Raw genomic sequence first — 9785 nt, forward strand, 5'->3', positions numbered from 1 at the left:
AAATGCCGCTTTTAAAGGAACACTCCTTAGATTAGGGACCCACGCCCTTTCCCTAACCCATTGACAAAGTTAGACAAGCTCATAAATACCTGTGTCTCTGGTCCAGCTGGTTCCCAGCTGTTAGCATTGTAGTTAGCTTAGCTCGAAGCTTAGCTGGAAGTCAATCAGAGCCAGACTACGAAAGTGGACAAAATACTCCTTACAGTGGTCCAGGGGGTTGGCGTATTAGCACGTGAAGTAAATCCGAATGGCTATAAAACATTTTAAAAGACGTGTTTTCTTTTCAATAAGTTAAAATAATGTTTTGATACACACAGACCCGCGCATGCGCAGTGCTCCGCGAAAGGATATAAGGGAGCACAGCTCCGCAGAGCACTATGCAGTAACGAGTAGTGTAACTTCTTTACTATTTCCATGGAGCAATCAAGTAGTGTAAGGCACTACTTTTTTCGAAAGTAACGAGTAACGCTAACTCTTTACTTTTTTGAGTAACGGACCCCAACTCTGCAAATAACCATTTAAATATGAAGCCCTAATTTTTACCTTAATAATCTCAAAATGTATTCAGGCTTCTACAATCAATACAATCAGTAATCAGTGTCAGGCAAAAAATTGGCAGCAAAAAAAAAAAAAAAAAAATTATTGACCTGAACAAAGCTGTTGATAAGACTCTCTCAGTGCAGCTCTGCCTCTCTCAGGGATATAAAAGACTTTCTCCTCTGTGTGATTCAGTCTCCTCAAACGGCTCTGAACAGCTCCAGCAAGACATCAAGGCCTTCTCACTCAGAGACATTTGAAACGTCAACATGATGTTTTTCCTCTTTTTGTGTTTCCTCGCTCTTTGTGCTGCGGCTCCCTTGGAGGAGAAAAACATGAAGCTCCAGCGCGGCGGTTGTCCACTGTTCTGGTACAGCTTCAAAGACCGCTGCTATCGGTACTTCGCCACAGACAAAACCTGGGCTGATGCAGAATATTACTGTGTGTCTCAGGGAGCCAACCTGGTGTCCATCCACAGTGTGCAGGAACATAACTTTGTCAATTGGTTGATTGGAATTTTGGATCCTGAGCAGAGCCCTACCTGGATTGGACTCAATGACGTTCATAAAGAAGGAGCTTGGATGTGGTCTGATGGATCCAGGTTCGACTTTTCCATTTGGGACATTGGACAGCCTGATAATGCCGGACAAACCGAACACTGTGGCTATACCAACAGCGGTGAACAGTTCCGATGGAATGATGGCAGATGTTCCACAGTCCTGCATTTTGTTTGTGCATCATTTGACATTATGTCAGAGAATAGCTCTCTGTCTTGACTGTATAATTTTGCAAGAATTAATTCACCCAACAAAATTTTGTGCCGGTCTTTCACTAATATCCATACATTTAAATTACCTCAAAATGTATATTTTCAACATTTGACCTCAGAAGATTGCTTTTTATTTGACAAGATATGAACCACTTTCAACAATGAAATAAAAATTGAATGTGGAATGTGTGTGATTCTCTATCTTTGTTTGTGTTTTTCCTGTGATGGACTAATGACATACTCAAGGTGTGTCCTCATGCACAGTCAAAACACAAAATCAGTATTTTACATCGAAAAAGTATTGAGTTTTCTAAATTAAATGTAACTTACTGACTGGTTTGAGCAAAATACCATTTTCAGTTCAGAACAGCTGGAGGATAATTTTGCAAACAAATTATTGAAACGGGGAACAATTCAGGAACATGAATATAACAGGAACAGGTAGGAGTCTCTAAAAACAGAAATCTCTGTGAAATTTGTGCAACAGTTGTTGAAAAATCTTACTCATAATTGCATCAATCAGTGCTGATCGATTTAAGGAGGACAACAACAAATGTAAAGACATTTTTGAAAGAGAAAGCAACCACAGTTTATGATTATAGAACATTTACTGAAGAACTGCACAGTGATGTAGTGGTTACCACTCTTACCTCATAAGAAGGTGGTGTCTGGGTTCAAATCCTGGTGTGGTTGGAGGGTCCTTCTGCATATTATGTATGCTGTCCCATGGCATGCCTGACTTTAAATTGGCTCTGTATGTGTGTGTGTGTGTTCTGTCTTGGCCAGTTGAGAGATTGGATCAGCTCCAGAGCACTATGGAAACTGGATGGATCCTGTTGCACTGCAGCCAAACTGAGTTAAACAAACAAACTTTTCTCAGATCTCAGGTGTCCTTGTGCATTTTGATAACTTCCTTGACAAATTTACATTTTCCTCATGCTTGAGAGACGCCAGCCAAATGGGATATTCTGTATTTTTGTTTGTTGATTCAACTTTCACCACATCCCTGCCTGTTAATCAAATCACTCAAAGTTAATCTCATAACTCCATAAAAGTCATGTTCCTCACAGACATCAGAGATCTATGCCAGTGTTTCTAACACTAAACCTACTGACCGTGTCAGACGTCCTGGTATAGCAGATCATATTATGTGTTTAAAATAGTTGGCTTGACAAGTTTACAAATTTTATTTTATTATTTACAGTCTGATCAAGTGCACTGATAAGATGTTTGATCCTACGACAAAGATGGAAAAACTCAAACTTGACAACTTTCCTTCATGTGTCAAAGTTCATCAGCCATTAAAAAACATAAATATGAATTGTTTTCATTGTTGTCTTGGTTGAGTTGTGCAAATACTCTGAGCACATATTGCCTATTAAAGAGCCAAGAGAAGACGAAACAGATGAGGAGTGATGTTTTTGAATATTTCATTGTTCCACCTTTTGCCCTTCAAATTGTTCCAGTGTTCAAAATTTCTCAGATTGAATTCTTCTTATTCACATTTCTTTCAATCCACTCCTCTGATTTTGTTTGAATTGTGTTTTATTTTTGTTTTGTGGCAGTAAATTGAAATAAAAACTATAGCCCCCTACCTTCAGCAGTTGTTCCTTGAGTTTGGTCATTTCTTCAGAAGGTTTCTTCATCATTGATGCAGCACTGCCATTGTTACCGGCCTCCAGCCTAGGGGTGCCTGGGCCGGTAGCGTTTTTGCCTCACAATCATTGAAGAACTGTGGAGCAGTAAAACAGGACACCGTTATGCGTGTGTGACCGCTGAAAGCGCCATTTTAATTCTGCACTTCCATTATAAAAACACATTTCAACAAATTCAAATTCAAATCCATCAAAACACATCAAACATATTCAACATAACATAGACACTCCATTTGCAATTAACAGGTTAACATCAAAACTCATCTTCTTACCAGAAATCAAACAGAAATAAGAACATCTCATCAGTGTAATATCATGAGGCGGCTGCCTTCATATACTACAGTAACACAAAAATAACACTACTTTACATTTTACATCCAACTCAAAACAAATGAAACAGGTGCTTATGCATTCCCCAAAGTTCTTTTAGAGTTAATTTGTATATAGTTTAGTTCACAGCACTCATTAAACATTCAAAGATCCCCACATGTTGCCACATCGTGGTCACTTGAAGCTAACAGCTAATATGGGAAAAACACGAATCATGCTCAAACTCTGCAATTCAACAATCATTCTGTACACCAGCGACATCAACAGTACCACAAGACTATAACAAACTTGTGAGTTTGAGGTTAAGTGATTTTTACTGCCATAATTTTTGTTTGCTATCTGTTTGATTTATTTTGAAAATCAGGTCTGGTAGGAACCTTTGTTTCCAGGCTGTGTTCCGCCGGTGTGTTTTTTGAAGATGCACGCCCATACGCCGAGCATCGTGCACAAGGCCGGCTCATTTGATAAAAGTATATTTTTTTTTGTGAGAGACTTCATTTCTACTTTTAAGTTTATGGTCAATCAGCGAGGTATGTTGTTATTATGTTTCCATCATCAAGTTATTAAGATTTCTGTCATATTCTGTGTGTATCTTGTTTATTTACTCATTGTAATTTATGTTGTCTTTTAGTTCGACGGTGGTTTATCTTTGGTGTAATAAAAGTCATCCAAACCCATCAGTGCTACGGACTCCTTAAGAAAAGAGAAGTAGAAATGACAGTGATAAAACATCATGGTCAACGTACCTGTGGAGCAGTAAAACAGGACACCGTTATGCGCAATGACGTATAGAATTACACGTCATTGGTTATGCGTGTGTGACCGCTGAAAGCGCCATTTTAATTCTGCCACTTCCTGGATGGTGCGCTTCACAAGCGGTTTTCCTTACTGATCCATGGTACTTGAGTGACACCTACTGTCACAAAGGGGTAATGACAGTGACATTTGGAACATGATATAATACTAGAAACCATCAACCTAACAACTTATTATTGTGTTTTATTTTTTGGGTTTCTTGTTTTAAATGTGGGGGGGGGGGGGGGGGGGGGGTTAATACTAAAAAATACTAATGCTTCTTTCATTGCATTAGCAGAAGAGTACTCTGTGTTTTACTGGAATTTACAGACATTACAGCCAGATATGATCCTAGATGGACGTGTCCATTCTGAAATTACCAACATGGTGCATTCGGACCGGACTAAAATCACAGACGTCCTCCATAATTCATCAGAGGTCCCTAATACTCCCATGTGAACAGGGCTTCAGACCCCCAGATGAAACCCAACAAGATGCTACCACTGACATGTCGGCATTCTCATGCCGACCAGTTCTGATATATTCTCAAAGTTTATATTCACCATAAAACATTGTAATAGTTTAGTTGTGATTCACTAGGTGTGCGGGCTCGACAAGGCTATGGGAATGGCTAGTGTGACGTCACAAGTCACTTCCGGGTCCAAGGCTTCTAGCGCGCAATGTAAACACAATGGCTGTTGCCAAAGAACCGGTCACTTTTTTCATGGTAACAGTGAATTTTGCTGACTTTCCAAAGTCAGAGAAGAGGGGTTTAAATCCTTACAACTCAAACCGAGTTGTAATTGTTTCTGTGGTGACAGGTGGAAGTCTGAAATGGAAAGTACAGGCTTCAATGCAAAACAACATTTACGAGGTTGAGGTGAGTGATTAAGGGGCTAGCGAGCATTAAAACGAGGGTGTCAGTCGTCGCATCATGCTGTGTAACTTAACTATTAATTAATTATCTATGTTAGAATCGGGTACTGTCTGTCTGCGGTTTGTGGACAACTTACAGTTTATTCATCCAGGGAAATAATTTTAAACCAAACCTCAAACACGCCATAAAGCAGAAGCAGCACACATTCAGTACAGGTTAAAAAGTAAAATAATAACAATAATAATAATAATAATAATAATAATAAAGCCCTTACAGAATATCTAATAATATCCCCCCTTGTGGGATTAATAAAGGATTATTAACTTTGGATAACTCCGCTGGTCCATCCTGCTGGAGAGGAGCGCAGTTTTAACAGTGAGAGAAGACACAGCTGCTGCAGAGCAGCTTCAGATCCAGCGGGGGAAACGCTGCAGTTCAGCCCTGAAAAGATGTGGGACTTTATTTTGTCCTGTGCTGTTTTACACCATATTGTTGTGGCCGATAGAGTTACTTTTGATGCGCCGGCGCCACGAGAGGAGCTGATGTGGGAACCAGCAGGACCTGAAGAACCGCGACTGACATGTAAATAAACTCTAAAGTTTAGCAGATTATTTATTTAATCAGTGATGTGATGCCAACAGCCTAGAAAATAATATCAGCTAAAGGGAGATTAAATACAGACAGAGGACGTTTAGCCAAAAATTTTATTTAGACTTCTATAAATTGTCTTTAATTAATGTAAGCAGCACCGGGAACGGGGGGCACACGCCGCCCTCGTGGACTGAGTCCCGGTCCGCTCCGTCCTGTGTCCTGCTCGGTCCGGGGTCCTGCTCAGGACCGGGTTCGATGCTGGGTGTGTGTGTCTCGGTGGGACCGTCCCGCTGTGGGGAGGAGACCTGGCTACGGTGCCGCTGCTGTCTGGCTCAGAGACATAATTAAATGAAACAATAAAAATCTGATCTATATAACGTGAGTCCGCCTCATTATTTGTAATATCAGTAAAAATAATATAATGATGTAATATCAGAGGAAAGCAGTAGTAGGAAATGGTTTTGTTGACATCGTTCCTGTTGTTACAACACAGGACACAGCACTGCACCATCGCGCCTTTGGACACGGAAGTGACGTATTCAGCTTCGATGACGTAGCTACTAGCCATCCCCATAGAATGTGTTCCAATTATGGGGGGAATCTGAAAACGATCTCTTATTTAGGTGAACTCTAATATATTTGGACAACTCTTGATATGAAGCATTAAGGCTCAACCAGTGCACAAGTGTTAAACACCAAAGTGCCAGTTTTCCATGTGTTATGTGGGACAGAATCAAAGTATGAGCCAGTGTAGAAATGTACAATGGCCCACATCCAGTTGAGTGCTCGGTCATTTGGTATACTATTGGTTGTGGCCCACTTTTGGCAAACAAGTGTGGACCGCCCAAGTGGCATCATTTCATTGGGAATGTGGGTCGGATGAACATGTCACGGTCAGAAATTTGATTTACATCTTATATCTGGACACACACACACACACACACACACACACACACACACACACACACACACACACACACACAGGATTTACTCTTTTCGGTCTGACCTTTTCTGTAGAACAATGCAAATCATCTCTTTTAAAAGTCTGCAGAGTGACAAAGACTGAGTCTTTAAACTGTGATTTGAAGATCGTCCTCTTCCTGTTGGAACTGGTTGTGCTGCTCCTGTATGAACCTCAGACCATGAAGTGAAGCGCAGACAGACTGATCGTCACATATTCTGAAACAACTTCAACCGCAAAAGCCAGAATAAAATGAAAACCTGACACATGAACACAGTCTGAATGAACAGTGTTTTTCCAAACTCCGATCAAGTGTTTTGATCCTGCATTGTGACCTGTGTATGCCATAAAGATAAAGTAAGATGAGAAGCCTTCCAGTCTTCCAGTAAAACTCTGCTTTCATTAAACAGAAGTGACTATTTAACTACATTTAACTTCCTTGTTCTCCTTTTGAAGTATTATCTATCAACACAAACAAAACAATCTTCTTTTATTGTTTGCCCCTGTAATTTGCTCTGGTCATAAACTGGAAAGATTTTAAAAATAATCTCCTTCTCTTCTTGAACTCATTGAAGTAGATATGATTAATCATTAGAATGAATTTCAAGTAAGTATGGATACTTACTGTCAATTTAACACAACTGTGCAACTGAAGGACAAATATGTCTTAAAGCAACACTAAGGAACTTTCAGTTTTCGTTGATTTTGGCGGCGCCAGTGGACAAAAGCGGTAGTGTTTTGCCTGAAGGAAAACTACAGTTCCCATGAGGACTTAGCCTCGTAAACCAGACCCACTCACTCCTCATCCACATTTGGATTTGGAGTTAAGCTTAGTCTGGATAGGAGCCCATTGAAACTTCTTGCAGGGGGTGTCGGTTACTCCTTTGACTGACAACGCACTTCAACCAATCAGCGCTTCAAAACAAATACGTCATCAAAATGCATTCGCTTCTCTAAGGATTAGCATTAGCTAATTAGCTCTAGCTTCCTTACACACAAAGACACGCGAAAACGTCTTTTCCTGTTAGAAATTCACCAAGCGCAGACTGTTGCTCTTGCTTGATTGTTGTAATGCTTGGTATTTTGGCTATAACTTTACTGATTGCAGCTTTCAGACGACGGTTAAAGTTAAAATCCGTCATCTCCGATACGCGCAGCGACAGCGTCCCTTCTGGTTTAGCCACCGGAATTCGCCAAAAAAATTTGAAAACAAAAAGCGGCAACGCTGATTGGCTTGGCCGTTTCAGGACTGCGTGAAATCCCCTTCTATGGGCTCCTACCCAGACTGAGCTCATCTCCAAAATCCAAATAGATGAGGAGTGGGCGGGTCTGGTTTACGAGGCAAATGAGGACTAGCGCGTGGCGTCGTAAAATGCTGCTCCCGGTGGCATGCTGTCGGACTGAACTCGCCTGAATTTGTTTCCAGCAGCTGTGTGAAGGACGGATAGCGACGAGGTAATGATTCTAATGGTGGCTAAACAATGTTATATCATGATGTGACGCATGCCGTAAAGCAGTCCACACATTTGGAGTTTTTTAGTGTGCAGGGTTCCTACCACCCTCCTCACAGCTGCTTAGTCCAAGTGAAAGCAATACAGACGTCCTCAGCCCGTGACAGAGGGGTCATTCAACTAGTTGTAAGTCGATGTATCATCACAAAAGATATTAAAATGTTTTATTAAGGTTGAAAAGTTCCTTAGTGTCACTTTAATATAATACTGCACATTAGGCTGTAAAAAGTAAATGACTGTCCTGAATGTCAGTGAGCAGCAGTGAAGTCTATCAAAAGCAGGAGAGGTAAGAAGGAAGTGCATATAACACTAATAAGGATCCAAACATAAGCATTCAATATAAAAATATCATCAAGATATAAATAAGAGGAATATAATTATCATGCAATTGTTTATCCATCACCTATACTGCTTAATTCTCCAGTTCTCATTTAGAGGAAGATGAAAACCTATTCAAATGGTGGATTTAAAGTTTGATTTCTTATTGATGGGTGTTGGGAGAAAGCTTTGATTAGATATCAGGCTGTTTCCCTGTTTTGGATTCCTGATTCAGACGTCTTTTACTGGAGGTGTACGAGGCAATGCTGAACTGAGATGAGACCACATAATAACAGACTCCCTGAAGAGTATGGGCTCTTAGATAGTCTGGCCTTGAGTTGGGGGAAGCAGAGGAGAAAGACATTGCCGGATTTCTATTCATATCAAACCCTCTATAAGGAAGTGGATGAAGAAAAGGCCATAAGATCAATCATAATCTGGATCACATGCTATGCTAAAGGAAAAGAGGATAATATTGAGAGAAATCAAAGTGTTTCCATAATTCCAGAATATGTTTTAACCATTTCATCACAGTGGTATTGTCCTAGTAGATGTTAACAATGTTGATTTGTAGAATTTAATGAATTTAAGCAAAAAAAAACAACAACAAAAAAACACAGCAGTGGTTTCTTTCCTCATCCGAGTTTCCTAATTGTACAGCACAACAGCGTAACTGTGAACAAGATGAAGGCCGAACCAATATCTGTTTGAGCACTAATGTCATATCTGACTACAAGAAGGTTGAACAAAAGCAGGAGAACTCGCACTTTGATGAGATGAACACTCTAAACTTGCCCACATTGGTATGACCCAGCCTCTTAGTATTTATTGATGTTTGGGATTTCAACAAAATGTATTAATTGTTTAGATTAGATCTGCTGCTTGCACCTGCCTTAATTTAAAAACACATCAGTATTTCAAATGGAAAAACGAACAAATTTTCTAAAATATACATAACTTACTGACGAGTTTGAAGAAATTACCATCTTCAATTGATAACAGCTGGAAGATCATTTTGTAACCAAATTTTGAGCATTATATTAAAGAGTAGTGTATTGGCCCGAATATAAGACGACTCAGATTATAACATGACTCCTATTTTTCAAAGATCATTTTGTGAAAAAAAAAAAAAGACAATAAGGTCACTCATAAAACAACTTTTTATTATACAATTATTATAAACTCAAAAACTCACAACTGAGATAACATTTCACGAGATATAAAATGAAAAAATATTACTACAGTATTGAATAAAAAATATATTCTTTCTCAAAATAAGAAACAATAAGCAACAAATAAGAAGCCTCGAGGAGTCAAAACTGCATAAATGATGTAAATAACTTTCCACTGCCTCTAGCTGAATCACGGCTCTGGTGGTGGGCATTCCATCTTTCCGTTTTTCAGAGTATTCACTCACCCTTCTATCAGTCTCGTCCACTCT

General features: G+C 39.7%; 1 protein-coding gene across 1 annotated transcript; it reads left to right on the plus strand.

Annotated features, from left to right (window-relative positions):
• The first annotated feature begins 741 nt into the window (after positions 1–741).
• Positions 742–1313, plus strand: LOC115409801 (galactose-specific lectin nattectin-like). Its single transcript, XM_030121076.1, has one exon. It carries the CDS (start codon positions 807–809, stop codon positions 1311–1313), a length of 507 nt encoding a protein of 168 aa, XP_029976936.1. The 5' UTR covers positions 742–806.
• The last annotated feature ends 8472 nt before the right edge of the window (positions 1314–9785 follow it).

Source organism: Salarias fasciatus, chromosome 22 (assembly GCF_902148845.1).
Source record: "Salarias fasciatus chromosome 22, fSalaFa1.1, whole genome shotgun sequence".
Classification (NCBI taxonomy): Eukaryota; Metazoa; Chordata; class Actinopteri; order Blenniiformes; family Blenniidae; genus Salarias; species Salarias fasciatus.